This window comes from Athene noctua, chromosome 1 (assembly GCF_965140245.1).
Source record: "Athene noctua chromosome 1, bAthNoc1.hap1.1, whole genome shotgun sequence".
In the NCBI taxonomy this organism is placed as follows: Eukaryota; Metazoa; Chordata; class Aves; order Strigiformes; family Strigidae; genus Athene; species Athene noctua.
In genome coordinates this window covers 128,785,001-128,803,808 of record NC_134037.1, presented here as the reverse complement: position 1 = coordinate 128,803,808, position 18,808 = coordinate 128,785,001, and the positions used below count along the sequence as shown (strand labels likewise).

General features: G+C 37.9%; 1 protein-coding gene across 7 annotated transcripts in view; it reads left to right on the top strand.

Annotated features, from left to right (window-relative positions):
* The window catches only part of EHBP1 (EH domain binding protein 1), a 226,264-nt gene that overhangs the window by 134,453 nt on the left and 73,003 nt on the right, over positions 1 to 18,808 (top strand). For all 7 annotated transcript variants that reach the window (XM_074925462.1, XM_074925197.1, XM_074925116.1 and 4 more), the window contains 3 exons: positions 10,526 to 10,704; positions 11,333 to 11,381; positions 17,431 to 18,345. In XM_074925462.1, the coding sequence (XP_074781563.1) occupies positions 10,526 to 10,704; positions 11,333 to 11,381; positions 17,431 to 18,345 (1,143 nt within the window). The remainder of the gene's footprint in view (positions 1 to 10,525; positions 10,705 to 11,332; positions 11,382 to 17,430; positions 18,346 to 18,808) is intronic.

The window sequence follows — 18,808 nt, the reverse complement described above, 5'->3', positions numbered from 1 at the left end:
CTGCTAGTGTTCATGAGAAGCAGTTGGAGTGGTGGGGTTATACGTCTTTGATAGCCAATCTCCTAAACAACTAGAAAAGACATACTCTGTACGGTTATTCATTTGGAGAGTTGTGTTAGTGGTTATTGAACTTTCTGTGTATTCAGATAGCTATGTGCCAGGAAGAAAGCAAAATATACTATGCTTTGCAAGGAAATCTGATTGACACAGGTGAATGGCTGCATGAGGTGCTTATGAAGCAAATAATATCAGGACCCTCATGCTAGACTTAATTTTTAAGATGGGAAGTAAGTTTTTTTGGTGGGTGATGTGAACTGAGAGGCCATGTGAGGTGTTGCTTGGTGGGAAATGAGGGTTTTTCAGCTTGCTTCCCCTGCTGCCGGAGAGCAGATGGGAGCTCTGCCAGGCTCCTGTTGCTGATGGCAGCAGGCTGTGTCCTTTCTCTGTAGGACCTGGAGTTAAGAAACACAGAGAAGATAGGTCTGAAGCACATCTTAAAAGATCACTTGGTCCTTCTACTTGCCCAAAGGGAAGCTCGGCTTTACAAAGTGAAGGATTTCTTCACCCTGTTGTTAATGACCTCCAATAATGAAGCATCCATGGCTTTCCAAGGCAGTCCAAGTGCTTCATTATACTGTCTTATAGATTGTTCCTCCTAATGTCTGACCTGTTGCAATTAAAGCTGTAACTTTATTTTGGTAGACACTGGCATGGGGGACAAAGGATTTTCTTCAGAATTTTACACGCTTGAAGACTTACTATGTTCCTTTATCATTTTTTCTTAACATAAATTACCTACATTTGCTCCAGCTTTCTTCATGTTTTGGTTGTTTGGGGTTTTTTTTCCTTGATCTTTCTTTGGGCTCATTTTCCTTACACTCCATATCAGGAAAAACTGAGCATAAAATTTCTCCTGCAGTTTTATTGATGCTGAGTGGAATGGGAGAGGCAATACATGTCTTGCAAGTTTTAGTCCTGTCTGTACATCTCAGTATGATGTTTGTCTTTTTCACACCAACCTGATGTTGTTGACTTATGTTCAGCTTGAATAGACTGTTTCCCCCACATCCTTTTGTGAAGAACTGTTACCTAACCAGTTCTTCCTCATCCTGCGTTTATGTAAATGATTACTCCTTCCTATGTTGCACTTGTACCTATTGAATTTCATCCTGTTTTTTTCAGACCTTTTCTCCTTTTTATATGATCGCAGTTCTTCTAGCACATTTGATGTACATACCAGCTTCACGTGTAAGGGTATCATCCACCTTCTTAATTCAGACTTTCAACACTGAATGCATGAAATACTCTTGCAGAACCCCTTTTAATGCGTAATTCCAAGAAACATTAAAAACTAGTCTTGGATATAGTTTTCCAGCCTCTTTTGCACCTGTGCTATACAGATCTCACTAAGGCTCCATTTTCTGTGCTTCCTTATGAGAGCATCTTGAGAGACAATAAAAAGAGATTAACTACAATCATAATATGTTATCTGCTGCTTCTCCCCTCCCCTGCCTGCTTCCTTCCTATAGAAGGAACTTGGACTGGTTGTCATGATTTGTTGATGACAAATTAGTGTTTGTTGCTTGTTTCCTTTTAACTTTCACATGTTAAGAAGCAGTTTAGTTATTTCTTCCACCTCTTTTTCATTAGCTTGTCTGCTTTCTTCTGAATTGTCTGTTTTATGCTTTTAAAGACTATAAGGGAACGTAGTCATTTCCTGCTCTTCTAATATCTGTCTACCAGTTTTCAAACTGACCATTAATTTTGGATATTGTTTCTTACTGATTCTCCCAGTACCATAGGATTACATTAAATATGTTCAGCTGATCTGAAAGCATCTGGTTTATTTAAGCTGTTTTCACAGCTGGCTGAAATCTGACCTTTTTGTACCCGGCATTAGTAAAGCTAGTCTCCAACTTGCATCTGACTTGTAGAATAAAGACAGATGAAAAAAGAAAGGTATTAAGCATTTCAGATGTCTCCCCATCATCTACAAATAGCTCCTCCTTACCACTGAGTGGTGAAGCAATATATTTATTAATCTCCATCTTGTGATCATTTGCATAGAGTGGGTTGCCAATGCAGTAGTTTTATCAAGGCTAAAAGTTACTTGTTTTCAATAAATTATCATTTAACTGTAGCTATCCTAAGGAGCTTTCCTGAGAATAGCCATCTTTATGCCTGATGTAAGCTCATGGACACCAGCACCCCATGTAGGATTGTGGAATATACTTATTTTATTTCCACCCTCAGTTAAGAGGTGTACTGTGGCCTTCAGAGGCACCACATCAGGTTTGTCATTTGCCAGGCTTAAAAATACCAAGTACTCTAAGACCCTCCACACACAGAGACTGTTTTCCTTTGTTAGTGCAATACCTGTCCAAATCTGGCATCTGTGTTCTTTTTACAAGTATTTAAAACAAAGATTTCTCATAGGCAAAGATTAATACTTCCATAGATCTGCCTATGGCTGTGCATGAATATAAATGATGCAGCGGATTTACAAAACAGGTATCTATAAAATTATATGGAGCAATGTCACCTTCATGAGACAACATCAGAAGGCTGCCTGAAAAAACAATGTCTGTTGAAATGTTCAGAAGAGTGGGAGAATGTCTTGCATTTATTTAATGACTAATGTCAAAAGACATTCCTGCAAAAGCAACAAGAGTTCACTGTTTTTAGGAAGAATTGGCAGTGACTCTCATTTTTAGTTTGCCTTGTGCTTTCTTTTAGAAGAGGTTCTTGTGACCTTTTCTGACAAGCTCTAACACTTCCATTGTTTGCTGCAGGCCTTTGAAATGTGGCAGAGATAGCCTTGGGCCCAGGGAGGTGCGTTTTGCTAGTTCAGTTCACATTTAACAAAGTTAAAAGCTTTGAAAATTGCTATTCCTCATCTGTGGTTTAAGTTGCTTAATTCTGGCAACCTGCCCAAAACCCTGAATGTTCCCGTTGTGGCAGAAAGCCAGGGACTGTGAACTGGCAGCATCCTGGTAGCTCATCTGGGCTTCCAGCACAGATTACACGGGAGCGGAGTCTTCAGCCCATGGCACCACCAGGGCAGCTGGGGAAAGGAAGGTGGACACAAGGAAATGGCCCGTCTTCTGAGAGCAGAAAAATGAGGCCCCATCCCTGTGCGTGACCTATTCATACTGTTACATTACAGATATATGTGATCATCAGAGAATGAGCTCAGCGTTTGCTTCTACTTAATGATATGAATTATATACCTTTTCCTGTTGTTTTTTTTTTTTTTTTTTTTTTAATTGAAAACATGTAATTCAAGACAAAGATTATGCTACCTCAGGGAAGAGAAGCTTAGATGAGCCTCAGCCAATCCTTTTATACTAGTTGAATCTGAGAAGGAGCTCACTATGACTTTTTTTTCATGGCCATACTGACCATCAGGTGAAATTACTTGCACATAAATAACCAGTTCATTATGTTGTGTCAGATTTTTTTCTCCTTTGCCAGCTCGTTAACATAATCTTCTCCTTGCCATTAGCTAATAACTTTAGGGCTTCCCAACCTGATGAGGTAGCTGCACTCACTCCTGTGCAGTACTGTTATTCTCTGTTAAGAGCATCCACAGGGGAAGGTAGTCATCTTGAAACAAACAGTCTGTCATGTTCTTAATTAATTCCCATGAGCAGACAGGCTTTGTGTCCTGTTGCCCAAGTGAGGAAATTGTCCAGTAGCTGATGTGTTGTGGCTTCTGGTTCTGAAGGTTTAGAGTTCAGCTACTGAATACTTGGGGGTTTTTATCCTTTTAATCCCCAACTGTGAAAACTAAATCAAACCCCTAAAAGACTGCTACAAAAAAGTTACTCCGCTGCTAGACAAAGTAAGAGCTGAAAGGAGGCTACCAGATAATTACAAAAATTACAAAATACTTAGCAGTTATGAATTGCCAGACTTAAGGTAGGCTCTCTTACTGTAACCTCTCCTGGCATCGTGCACTGTATGCCTGTAGGTTGCATAAACATACACATTTCCATTGTATGACTACATAGCATGATTTTCTGCTGGACTACTTCCTCAGTGCTTGAAGTAGAAGCATCCAAATCCTGTAATAGAAGAGGCAGCTGTCTGCAGAGCTGCCATTTTATTTTTCTGTAGGAGCTGGAAGGTGTTTAACAGAGCTTGGTTTCTTTGTTATGCTGAGTGAATGCCACAGGCAGCCTGGACAGACCTCATGACATAGAACTGGTGTGTGATACTAGCAAACTACCCAGAACAGTGTTTGAGGCTATGAATGATGTGTTCCTGTCTTCAGGGTGGCCAGGTCTTAGACTTCATCTTAACTTGCCCAAGCCTGGAAGTTGGTTTTTTGGTTATTCTGAGCACTCTCACCTGCCCCTGGAGTCAGGAGTGTGGCAGCTGCGGTGGGATGCTGTGGATGCATACAGAAGATTTACATTAGGTATCATCTTTGAGTTCTTGTGATAGTCAGTTCACTTACTGGCTCAGGCAAGTTATTTAATGCAGACTGTGTCCCTGTTTGTCGTGAGTCTCTGTAATTATGTCAATATATTCATTCACCCATTGCAGAGTGCCTGATACTGTGTGATGGCTATCATGTTGGAGATCACAGGAAAGTCCCATCATGCTGCTTAAATGAAGCTGAGTTTCATGTGCTGCAAGTTAAGGATAATAAGAAATAATGAGCAATAGCTTTTTACCTTGAGCAGTGAGATAGGTAAGCTCATTGTGAATAGAAATCGGTAGTGATGATTAGAATAAAAACACCACTGTGTTTGTGGTGTAGGAAAAGTGAGAGTTATGTGGATGAAACTAACTCAAGCACAAGGGACTTGCTAAACCTTACAGTCTGGGACCAGAAGTGATGGCAATGGTTGAAGGACAACCATTGTGTATGTAATTCAGCCACGTACAGCACAAGCCAGTTAAGTTTCGATGTGAGTCAGTGAGGAGGAGTGGCAAACAGTAGGAAGCTGTGGCTGTCTTGGAGAGGGGTAATGGGGTCTTGCATTATGTGTGCTTCTTGATGGCAGCTGTTATCTTCATCAGTTCTCCCTTGAGTCCAAAATACTCAGTTAAACACAGCATCATTATGACATGAGACCACATTGTCTGTCCATCTCCAAGCAGTAAAGCGAAAACACACTGAAAACGTTAGCCCACCCCACCCCTCAAATTATTTTGAGAGGCAAAAGCGGGGTTGATTAAACCTTGTAGGAAATGTTTTGATTCCTCAGCATGTCACTGCAGTGCTGCGAGCAAGTGCCTTTTGCAAATGGGTGTGATTTGGAAAGCTGGGGAGGAGGAGAGCAGGATATCCAGGCAGCTTTGCTTGCTTACCTTTTCTTCCTAGTTTGGGAGAGTCCACTATTATTGTTACCTAGAAAGATATGTTTGTTCCATATCCTGGCATTTAGGTAGCATGTATGTACCCTTGATGCTTTTCTTTCTTTTCCCAGGCATAGTCTGGAAAAGCTCTTTCCAGTCTCATGGCCACAAAAATATGTAATGGGCAACTGAAAACCCTTTAGAATGTAATAATTTCACCAGTATAACTGACAACTAACTTGAGGCATATCCCAAGGACTACACCTTCCTCCTTACCTTGCAAATCTTGCCATGTTCAAACATGAGAGCATCATGACAGCTTGGGCAGATCTAAATGTTAAGGTTGTGGTTGAACATGGACCAGTTTGGTTGTTCCAAATGAGGAGGGCAAAGTTTAAAGATGTCTGATGCTGAAGAGATCTGGAAGTTACCTAAATACTTGCTATTAGTAATATATAAGAAACAAATTCAGTCAATCTCTAAGTCATACCAGGCAGCTGGGTTTCCAGATCCCCTTAATTTTTAAGGGCAGGGGAGACTAGAGACATTTTGTGTAATCATACACTATCCCATGCAAATAGAGCAACAAAGTTAAATAATGTACTCCTAAACTGATAATTTTGTGTATCAGAGTAACAGGATAGCAGAACTCCTAACGTTTCTTTCTGGGAAATGCATATTTTCTAATACACACACGCACTTTCCCTACCGGAAGCAAAAAGCAATGCCACTTACTTGTATTTTGTTATGTCACTGAAGCCATCATAATGTTATGGTGACTTGCTCCTCAAAAAATAACTGACTAGCCTAAATAAAGAACATCTCAGCACAGCTGTGTCACAAGGACAGTTTTCTACTTTTGGAATAAAACAGAAAGCAGTTATATTCTATGTTTGCAGACTTTATTTACATATTCTAGTTAATCCTGCTACTACTTAAAAATCAGCTTTTGACTTATGTCCAGACTGTTCCACAGCTTGGACATAAACAAAATTAAATGCATGTTGGACACATATAGACCTTGCCAAAGGCATAAATTCTCTTCTATGAGCCATATTCAACTTAATACTCCCAGGCTAAGCAATTCCTATAGATAGAGCCCTGTGATGTTTAAAAATTAAAACTCAAGAGTATCACCGTGATGATATAAAATTATCTATTTGACTGAAATATATTTGGATGTCTGTTTATATTCACCTTTTATACTATTTTTCAGAGCGTACAGTTCAGCTGATTTTCCCAAACTTTCTGCCTCCAGCTGCACGCTTTGTCTCACCTAGTTGTGTGTGACTTTCATTTACTTTAAGGGTTTCACAGTTTTCAGTGAGCCTAGACAACATTATAGTTTTGACAGAGATAAGGGAAAATCCCTTTTATTTTGCTCAGTCAGATAATTAAGAGACTGTTGCCTGTGCTTCTTGAGGAACATAACTTGTTTGTTGATTGTTTGTAGGTCTTCCCTATTCTGACTTTCAGCCCTATCTCAATCTCTTCTTCCTCTCCTCCTACAGTTAATTCGTGGGTTGTTCTCTGAACTCCTTTCCTTTTTGGGGAGTTGTGTTCATTAATATAAAACTCAAACCACCTAAGTCTTCCACCCAGATTCCCACAGCCATTATGTACTTTCATTTTTCTTACTCCTCTCTGCATCTTTCTCTTCCAGCCTTCAACACTGCCTCTTGCTCTCTTTAAACTCCTCTATCACCATGCAACCCGTCAACGACCTCTTGAGAGTTGCCCTTGCTGAGTCCCTATGATATTTATCTGGATGCTTCCTGCTTCTTATATGACAGCTTGGTTCATAGCCCTGTGTTCCCATCACAAGTTCACATCTTGATTTTCTTCTGAGCATTGGCCTATGTGTGTCAGAGATGCAGCTGAACTCCCACTTTGCAAACTATGAGTGCACCTGGTGTTGCGTTCCTGAGAGGAGCAAGATAATTGTTTAAATATTTTGAAATGCAGGGATGCACCCTAACATTTAAAGCTATTGTCCTCTTGTTAACCAGTAATGGTCTGATGGGATAATCTCCCAAGAGGAAAAATACATACACTATAGATCTTATTAATTAAGCTTCCAGAATTGTAAAAGAAGAATAAAGAGACTTCAATGGCTGTGAAACAAAGATATCCAGAAGCTAGTGCTGACTCCAGCTGATAACTCCACACACATGATGCTGCATCTAGATCTGAGCTAGCATGTGAGGGACAAGCTCTGGAACATCTGCACTTGCTGTTCAGTTAATTCACAAACAAATAAAAATCAGTTGAATTAGATTCAGTAACCTGGTGATCAGCAAGCAGATTTGGCAATATTGTGGATATCTCATACTTTTTAGTGATATTTCTACACAAGTTCTCATAGACTTCGGCTTTTGAACTCAAAAAGCCAAGTCATGACTGCCATGTGGTTTAGAAGAATTGTCTAGTCAGTGCTTAAAAGATTTATGTAAGAAAAAGCTAATTAAATTTTAATTTCATTTGATCAGTTCCTACCAGTCTTGTAGAACAAATATAGACTAGAAATAGGCGCTTGGTAGTAGTTGTGTTTTGCACTGAACCTGTAATTAATTTGTACAATCTACAGATATTGAAAGAAAATATTTTTCATAGTGATATTTTACCAAAAATCAAAGCTAACTTTTATTAACCCTTCTGAAGGGATGTCAAGCGTTCATGTACGATGTGGCCATTATTCAAATATCTCCAGTGTGTCTTGAGTTGAATGCTTTTATCCTAGATTAAATATCGAAAACTTTGACTCAGGTGGTGAATAGGAGCATAATATTATCATAATATTAACTTCAACTTCATCAAAAAAGTTTCGAGTACTAAGTCTGGAAAGAAAGACATATATAACTTCTGCTTTATCAGCTAGAGAAGAGAAAACTGTATAAGTACATTATGCATATGCTAAATCTTGCATATTCTGGATAAAATACTTTTAGAAAATCAAAAGTAAGTGAAAGGACAAACATGGAAAGAAAAGCTTCATCTTAAGTATAGATTTTCAAGGAATTGTAATATGGATTTTAAAAAATTGATAAGTTGTAAATAAAATGCAAATTGATTTAGTAGCTTTGGATGTCCTTTTGTGAAACCTAGTTTTAAAATCAGTTACATCTTCAGTTTGTTAGATGTGTAATTAAGGCATTTGAATGGTAATATTGCCTAAGGCCATTTCATAGTTTTCCAGGAAGTGTTTAGGTGGTGACTGAAACATTTAACATTTCTGTAGAGAGTTTCAGCAACAAGTATTAAGACTCTATAGTTGACGTTTAATATATCTGATCAGTAGCGTTCTATGATTTGAAGAAGTAGCTCTGTGCTTTGAAAATGTGTTAAAATATATTTTTTCCACATATTGATAGTGCTTCCAGCAGTGTTATTTTCATATATATAATTTAGATAGCAAATATATTTTAAGTAATGTAGTACCTCAAATTTGGGATCAGTGGTTAGTTACTGGATTTTGCTTTAAGTTGTAAAAAAAAAAAAAAAAAAAAAAGAAAAACCAGCTCCTAAGTGATATTTGTTTCTCTGATTAAAATCTGCTGCATGGTGAAGAAAGTTTATCATTTATTGCTGCTTTTTCTTCCCTGTTTTGTATATCCCTGTTAAGATGTTAATTCGGTGTATTTAGAGATATTTGTCTCATCATTAACAGATTAGTTCATGCTGATTTGAATCATCGACAGGATTAAAAAAAAAACCAAAAAAAACAACACTTCTACCAAGTTCTTTTGTACATATGATCTGGTATTTTGAAAAAATCTCAACAAGGTGTACATTGCACTTTCTAAATGAGTTGGCAGTGCTCCTATCTGATAATGAGGTAGGTGTGTTTATAAAACAACTTTTTAGGGCTGACTGTCACGGTAAATGAAAAATTACTTTCCTGGTTCTGTACATTTTCTTCCCCAGAAGCAGTGAAAACATAAATCAGTTGTAGCTAGCAGCTAATTGCTTAGCACTGACATACTTTAGTCAAGTGGGGGCATCGTTGGTCTTTCACAAATAGGGAATATGGCCAAAAGGATTTACTTGTTAAACTTAAGTGGCTGTGATATAGTAAATTACTTGCTCTATTTTTACCTTAATTTGGGAACTCTATAGGTATAAGGTGCATAAACAACATGTTTGTTGTTTATATATATTTTTAATTATATTACATTGAAAAAACAAGCGGGCTCAGTTCTTTCCCTATAATTTGGATTTTGGATTTATGTCAGTCAAATTCGGTTTAATTACATCTAAGAAATTTTTTAAGTGACAGTATTTTTCTAATGAAATGTGTGTGTATTTCTTGAAAACATCAGCTGCACTTAGTATGTTCTCTGCTGAATTTGAGAAACAGTAGGCAGTCTGACAAATGCCAAATGCCTGAAATATTTTATTCCACTTTAATTCTTGGTTTGTGCTAACAAAAGTGTTACCAAAAGTATCTACCGTTTTGGGATACGGTCATTATTAGCTAATGATACTTGTTAGAAACCATCCTCTGATAACAATTTGTGGCCGAAAATTCCTTTTTCCACGTAGAAAAACTAAAGCCTTGAAGAGGAAGCTCTTTGGGTATGGTTGGAAGTGGCTGTTTAGAAACACCATGCCGTAATTACCTTTCTTCAGTCATGTCCTTAAACAGGAAGAGCACAGCCATAAACTTTATGCTGGAGCCTATATGAGATGAGTGCGTTAATCATGTGTCTCAGACACAGTGACTGTGATCCCCAGTCGCAATGGTAGATCGCAACTTGTGTTAAACTCTGCCCCTGCTATGCCTGGCTTTTGATCTAGTCACAGTGTTAGCTTCATTAAAAGTGAAAGGGCTTGTGGGGATGCTTTTCCATGGCTGCATTTTGGGAAATCTTTTCAAGGGTGTGTATATTGGGCTGTGCAGGTCTATGCCTTAGGTATTTAAGCACGGGTGTTTCCACTGGTACAATTCTTGGCCTGTTCTCCTATGTTGATCTGGAATCCCGTATATCTACATCCTTTGGAGACAAGTGCCAAGGGCAATGACTGGAGATAATAACTTGCGATTTGTGTCTTTTGCAAGTTACAGTCATTGTAAACTGACAGCTGTGAAGGACCTAAACTCACATCAAAGGATACAGATCATCTAGTTAGGTCAATTAATGTTAATTCTCATCTTCCATTAAATTCTTTTATCTTCTCTTTTTTCTTTTTTTTTTTTTTTTTCCTCTTCTTTCAGCCAAGCCCAATACCAAGTCCTGTTTTGGGGAGAAAGCCAAACGCTAGTCAGTCACTGCTTGTGTGGTGCAAAGAAGTTACGAAAAACTATAGGGGAGTGAAAATCACCAATTTTACTACATCGTGGAGAAATGGTTTATCCTTTTGTGCAATATTACATCACTTTAGACCAGACCTAATGTAAGTTGTATACTCTTTGTCTGCATAAACTAACTCTCATAGAAATATATAACATTTAAGTTTACATAAAAATCAAATCCCTGTTCATTTCAGGTGCTGAACTGTGTTCACCCTTTTCTTTCAAGCAGGGAACCATCCTTTCTAAGAAAACATATTTATGAATGCTCAAACTTTATGACCTCTTTGCATAAACAATTGTTTCTCCCCTCTCTGTGATTTGTTTTTCTTCTTCTTAATCTATACAAAGAACTGACTTCAAGATGATTATGAAAATTGTGCCAGTGTTGAAATGAGATGAGAGGAATAAGCCTGTAGCTCTTTGTACGCTGACAAGGACGGATTACCTCCTAGTAAATTTGGTTGTCAAGGCCGGCCTCTGGTCCCTGCCTTAACTTCTTTTTTTAGATGGAAAGCTTCAGGCAATGAAACATGTAATCGGTGTTTGTTTATTTATTTATTTATTTATTCCTTTAATTTTCCACACTATTAGTTTTGTTGATTGAATTGCTGTGAAATTGCTAGTTACTGTATGATATTACTGTATGTCAAATTTTTAGATTCAGTTTGTTTTAAAACTGCTGCTTTTATCAAATACTGTACATACCCACTGTGCCATTTTCCCCCTCAGTGACTACAAGTCCCTGAATCCTCAAGATATTAAAGAGAACAACAAAAAGGTAAGAACTGCTGGGAAAAAAAAGAAAAGAAAAAAAGAAAAAAAAAAGACATAACTTCAATTTTGGCTTCACTGCAGGTTTTTATTAATTTTGGGAAAGTGCGGTTGTTTTGTAAGGTCATAACGGCAGCTCACAGAAGGTATTCAACCCCCCACGGTTCAAATCGGATGCATTATTGACTCTCGTTTGTCATGGTCTTTAACATTCACAACAAGTGCGAGGATGGCATTAGAGTTTGTATTTGTATGGCCTATATTAACTGTGAAAGCAAAGGAAAGGACTGGCTAGCCTCCTGTAATCACTCTGATTTTTCTAATCAGGCACATAATTAAAAAAAATTAAAAACATAACTGCTTTTGGTTTGTTGTATGCAAGACTTCTCTTTCTGTTGCTTTAACGGGGCTCTGTGCATTGGTCACAGTTGATATTGCTTTCATGGTGATTTTTGTAATTTAAAGATGAAATTTTACACCTACTTTTATACTGCGCCAGCTGAGTGAAGTGGAAACATGGGAAGTTTAGGATAAAAAGTGTTGAGACAATACGTTGCAAGTAAACCAAAACGTTAGAAAATAGCTTACAGCTTTGTGCTGGGCAGCTGTTTTAAACCACTCTTTATACTTTTGTGATGCAAAGATGTAAAAAGTTTCTCTGGAATATACAGGAACTCGGTTTGGGAGTTGAAACTTCAGCTGAGCCCTAGAGGCATGTTTAGAAATTATAATTTTTGTGTGAGCCACTGATAATAAAATTATTCCTGAAGATCATCTGAAAATTGTTTTTAAGTAGCTGCCTTCTCAATGCTGTGATTTTATTTTTATACCACTTTAAAAATACTAAATTGAATTGGGAGGAAGATATAAAATATACTTTGAATAAATTAATTAGGTTCAATATTATATAGCAAATATAACTAAAGAGTATTAGATTGTAGATATGTGGAATTTCTTTAAGTGCTTTATTAAAATTGTGTTTAGGGTAAGTGTATTTTCATGTGCCTGCAGACTTATGTGTTAGGGAGTAAAATACTAAAATAATACTTAAGTATTATAAATAATAAAATATCTCTGAGCTGCTGTTATCTAATGAGTGATTTAGCCAATCATCTCGTTTTGATAGTAATACAGGGTCTTACGACGACCTAAGTGGATTATCCATGGCATCACAGTGTTTTCTGTGACCATATGTTTTTGTACTTCAAGTTTCATTGAGCGTCTGGGCTAATTAAGATGGATTATAAAAAAGAAAGAATAGATTATTAATTAAAAATGTTTGCAGTAGGATCAGTCATCTTTTCTTTATGAAACTGCGATGGCAAACAGTGAACTTTTTAGTCCGTCTCTCTAACAGGATATAGTTCCCAGGATTTGAAGAAGTAACGATTGTTGTTATTGTGCAGTTTTTTTCTTTCATCACTTTGCAAGCCTTCCCCTGACAGCTACATTGAGTATCTCAGTTGCTTCCTGCAGATTTATTTCCTGGTCTCACACAGTTCTGCCTGATAACCCCGCGTGCCCTTGATTGGAGTGAATGCAGCACTGGCAACAATAGCTGCCTATAAATTCCATGCAGATATGTAACACATTTGACAATGATTCCTCCTAACCAATTAAAATAACATCTATGGATGAATAGGACAATTTTCTTTGTCTGAAGCAGCTTTTTTTTTTTTTCTTTCCCCCTCCCAGGAAAGGAGGTAAGAGGTGACTGTGACCACAGATTAAAGGTTAACCCATAAGAGTATATATTTTAGAAGTGCATGACCTTTGTATTTTAATTAAAAAAAAAGGAGAAATCTTGAGACAACTATTTCAGTGCAATTGCTGTGTATAATTACACATTGAAATGCAGTTACAAAAAGCGCATCATCAGAGTTTCTTTATAACACACGCTAGTCATTTGTCAAATTCGTGCTGCCACTGCTGCTGAATAAAAAAGGGTATTTACCTGTGACATCTGATCTTTGCCAATATGTCAGCGTGTTACGTAGTTGGGAAATGGTTGAAATACTGCCTGTGGTGCTTGTGCTGATAGATCCCAATTGATGTCTGTCAATCAGCTTGTCAGTAAATTAGAAAAAAAAGAAAACTTCATCGGGAGATAGGTAAATACATTTAGTGTCCTGCATACACATATGTGTGTGTGTGTATGTATTGTAATGTCCACAATATAATTATATCTCTAAAACAACCCCTCCCCAACCCCAAACTCTACTACTCCAAATTACATTAGCATCAGTCAGAATTCAGATATATTTCTGGTGCATTGTGCTCATTGCAAATTCAAATTTCTGTGAGGAACAAAAGAGAAACCAGGATTGTCTTTGAGAAGGTTAAAAACATTAGAGGGATACCTTCCCAGCTGATCCAAAAAGTTGTGGTTCTACTTAAGTGTTATATTTCTCAAACTATCCATACAGCCTTCCCAATAATGTTAGCCAAATAATTTTATGTACTACATTCATTTGATTATTAGTAAATAATAATGAAAAATGCGTTAAAATGACAGCACACTGCCAGTATAGTCCCTTATCAAAAATAGAAATTTTTCATATTGCTAATAACATGTCCTGCACTTTAAAAATGTAAGCTACTAAACTACACTTGGCTGGAGCTTGGAGGGGATGAAAGAAGCAAGAAGTGGAAGGGCACAACAGTGTGGTTCTAATAATGAACTTCTGGTTTTAATTACTTTTATTGTTTAGAGAAGCTTGTTTCATTTGAGGGATTATTGTGTGGAAGTAGTAATATCTTCTGGATGTTTGATTGGCACTTTCAATTTTTGTGATGCTGGGTTTTTTTTCCCTTTTTCCAGTTTTTGACCATTTCTACTAAAGTTCTCAATACTTTTGAACTCAGTTGTCTTGACAAAATATTCCATTTTTCAAGGAAGCAGTAATTTTAGAATAGACACTTAAACAGAAGAAATATTACAGGGATAGCATTGAGTCAAATTGGAAAAAAATTCCTTACCTTTAAACTGGCAGCCATTTTTTTATAGCAGATGTTCATGTTCACTTCTACTATTTGATTTCAAAAAATCATAACCACGTATTTAACTGTGTGTGTAGAGTTGCTTGTTGACCTTGGTGGGATCATGCAGGCGCACAGTTAAACATGCATATAAACATTTCTGAAATCGAGGCTTAGTTATGCTTCTGTGTAACAAGAAGTAATTTGACTTGGAAAATTTACTCTGTTAATACCATGTTACAAACTAGTTAGAAACACTAGGAATTTATAAATATGCTGGAGTATCAAGAAGCTCCCAGCTTTTCTAGCAGTGAAGGAGAACCTATCACACAGTGCTACAGAATGTACAGTTGCTGTTTGTAGAACTAATTACTGTAAAACATTTGCATGCCAATCTAGATATCTAGTGTACTTTAAAAGGAGAGAATCAATAATAGGTATCGTCCAGAAGGAGAAGGAGAGGGAATGGGAAATAAGTATCTGGCATCAGTGGGAAACTGTTGTGGTTAATCCCAAGCGTCACCAGAAGAACTGATTGCAGCTGTACTGAGATTATCCGTAGTCCCAAATTCAATCCTTCTGCTGTAGCATTACCCATTCTAAAAAAGTGTTTTTCCTGACAACTGTGAAACACTGTCCCCACCTTCATTTTAAAGACCCTGGGAGATATTCTTAGGGTGTAGTTTTATTAGCATATAAATAAGAAATTAAGAGTATAAAAGAGTTCAGGTCAAGTCATGTCTATGGGCTGTGGCTGCCATGGACGGCTAAGCCCATCCTTAGATCGTGTCATTCTTCAGATGGTCACTCCCACTGCCTTCAGTGTGGGGTAACAGGTTGTTTATGCCACTGAATCAGCACTGACACACTTAATCAAACAACAAATCCTGGTGTTACCTTTGGTCCACAGGACAACCCAGCTGGCTTGTTACGCGCTCATACCCAGCCTGTTTTCTGCTGGCATGTGAGCATTCATCATTCCTGGTACCTGCCATGGCTTAGGCTGCCCACACAAATCCCTGAACTGCTCTCCATGAACTCTCCTTTCTTCATGCTCCTCATGTCTGTTCAGTTCCACCTCTCTTGTCTCCCCCTCCTTCATATCCAGCCTGATCCTGTTCCTCCAGCTCTGTGTCTCAAGGTCAGGTAAATGACAGCTGTCCCACTTCTACTGTCTGAGTACTTCCCATTCCCTCCCACCTATCATTTTCTAGCTCTCCTGCTCCATGTGGAGCTTTGCGTCAGCAAATACAGCAGTCATGTTTTCCGCTGCTGCTCCTGTATCTAAACACAGCTCTGCTTTTATAAGTGGCATAACGATCTCACATAATGAACCTTCCCAAGATATGACACTCCACCAAAGACCTGCAATGATTTTAGGCCAAATCATTTTGCACAGGGACAGCCAGAAGGGCTTAAAAAGAAATTATTCAGATAATTTCTATGTCTAGATAAATTCTGTGAATCATTTGTTATAGTGATATAAAAATTACTTCACAAAAAATGCTTTGGCAAGTTATACCTCAGCATGAGGGGAAGCATACAAAATTTCAGGAAGATAAATTCCAACTCTCAGAAGCAGAGTTTGAGAAGCAGCTGAAATAAAAACTGTTTGACCCTTGAGTAAGGAGTGACATTGCAATGGGAATTGGAGAGCCTCCTTTTCTCAGAGCAAGTAAAATAGCCAGGTTTGCCGAGAGCTGGCCAGGCCAGACCCACATTTTAACTCACTGTTGAACATTTACTAGTATGAAAACAAAAAACAAAAAAAAATTGATTTCTCTTTTCTTTCTTTCTTCCACCCTTCTAAAACTAAATAAATTAAGGAAATAGTGTAAAACTGGGGTAGAGTTGAAGCCAACAATGTGAATTACTGTTGTGTTGTGAAAGGACCAGTTCTTGTTCATGTCTTAAATTTAGCACTCTTTTTTGTTCAAAATAGCGTAGGAACAACTGTGAACATTTTAGACCCCTTCAGAAGAGGTGAAAAGGAACTACAGAATTACTGGGGGAGGAGAAGTCTGAGTGCTTTAACTGAGTGCATCTACGCTAACAGGAGGCCTTTTTAAAGGCTTCCTTGAAACACAATATTGTCTTCCAGGGTTAATCCAGGATAGTAATAATTAATTGTAAATTGAGAAACGGCTTTAATTCTTCAAAACTCGAAAAACCTGATGCACCAAGCCCACTCACTTAAAGGGCTAACAGAAAGAAGACAATGTGGCCTCACAAAGTGGGAGGCTTGCAAACTGTTTAGCTTTTAGAAATTAAAGTGAAGTGGGAATAAAATTCACTCTCTCTTTCTTATAAATGTAGCATCAACAAAGGTTTTTAAAATGCATTTGTTTGCTGGACTAATGTGATTTATGTCTTGTACCAAGTAATCTGTGGTGGTGTTCTTTTTGACTATCAGGACATAGTTTTTCATCAACACAAGTCACTGCAATTACATGACCAGTAGAAAGGAGAAGGTTGATCACCAGTGATAAAGCCCAAGATGGATTAGTGTCATGTTTCTTGTATCTTTGTTCCTTATCTTAAAAAGCCATCCTTAGTTGCTTTTTTTCTGGTCCAACTCTTACACTTTTTTTTATTTGCTTGTTTCCTACTACTTGAGTGAGAACTATTTAAGATATTGGTAGGTTTTCTTAGTGCAAACAGAAAGCCTTTTAAGTTTCCTGAACCGCTTTTTACTCATGAAAGTGGCATAATTTTGAGTTACCAAAGATTTTAGTGTATGGTATTTGAGGTGTGTTAAAAATAGCTAATAGTTAAGTGTCTTTACTGGTTATATTCTCTCCACCTGCATTACAGTGAAGATACCCTGGGAGATATCTAGAAGCCATCAGGGGAAAAAAACCAATGAGTTGGATGTTGGACTGTGCAACAAAAAATAGTGACTATTGTAATGAAGCCAGAAGAATAATAAGTAATAGAGTTGAACCCATACTGTTCCTGTAATACTGGATATTTTTTAGGCTTGCTTATTATGTCTGAAACTTCCACTTGCATTCTTGAAATGTTACAATATGTAAGAAACTGCCACATTGTAATCTTTATTTTGTCTGTTTTTAAAGGCATACGATGGGTTTGCCAGTTTAGGAATATCGCGATTGCTGGAACCTTCTGACATGGTTTTATTAGCGATACCTGACAAACTGACTGTTATGACCTATCTCTATCAAATAAGGGCACATTTCTGTGGCCAGGAGTTAAATGTGGTTCAAATAGAGGAGAACAGTAGTAAAAGCACATATAAAGTGGGTAACTATGAAACAGACACAAACAGTTCTGTTGACCAGGAAAAATTCTACGCAGAGCTGAATGACCTGAATCGGGAGCCCGAGCTGCATCCACCAGACAGTGGTTTGGCAGATTTTGCTTCTCAGGATGACTCCGTATTTGTAAATGACAGTGGTGTTGGCGAATCTGAGAGTGAGCATCAGACTCCAGATGACCATTTAAGCCCAAGCACAGCTTCCCCTTCTTCTCGCAGGACTCGAAGTGACACAGACCCACAGAAATCCCAGCAGAGCTCTGGAAGGACTTCTGCATCTGAAGACGCTGGGAAGTGTAGCAGTACAGATACAATGCAAGCACAGCCTACGTTGGGAAGGAAGAAATTACTGATAGCTGACACTTTAGACTTGAGTGACTTGGCACATGTCAGTGATCAAAAAGAGGATGCATCTCCCACAGTTGCTTGTGAAGATAACGGGAAGAAGAGACACCAGAGCTCAGACAGTACCATTGGTTTCTCAGAGCAAGAAAAACTGAGGTATATAGGATCCACAGAGAGCACAAGAGCAGATCCCAGTACACCTGCCACAAAGCCAAGTTTATCTCCGACTTCTAAGCTTGGATACTCCTATAATAAGGATATGGATCTTGCAAAGAAACCGCATGCTTCTCCGAGGCAAACAGAATCTGATTCTGACAATGATGCCAGAACCGCTTTAAATCATACAGATCAAACTGCAAAAACAGCCCAGGTAAGAAATTTCAACTTTCTTATGCCTGTGAGTCAGGATGGAGATGGTATTCAAGTTCTTTTTTACATCGTATCTTCAGTATAAATGGTGAGGTGAGTGGTGTATTTTTATTGCTGGGTAGTAAATACTTTGACTGAAAAGTAGGTGGTGCTGAAAAAGAGCCATTACATGAGAAAATAATTTATAGGAGGTGTCCTATTGTTAATCTTTCCAATTTCTCTCCAATTAAAGGAAGTTGTATTCTCAGCTACCTCAAAGAAGATGGCTCCAAAACTTTTGCCACTGAGTGTCAACACCTTTCTTCTGAGTATTGTGTACTGAAGCAAAAACTGGAAAAAGACTTGCCAATTCATTGATCCATATTCAAAAACTGTAAAGTTTTGAATACCTTAAATTATATCAAAGATATTTTAAAATCTTGTCTGAGAAACCACACAGCCTTGTGAACATAGCCATGATGGTG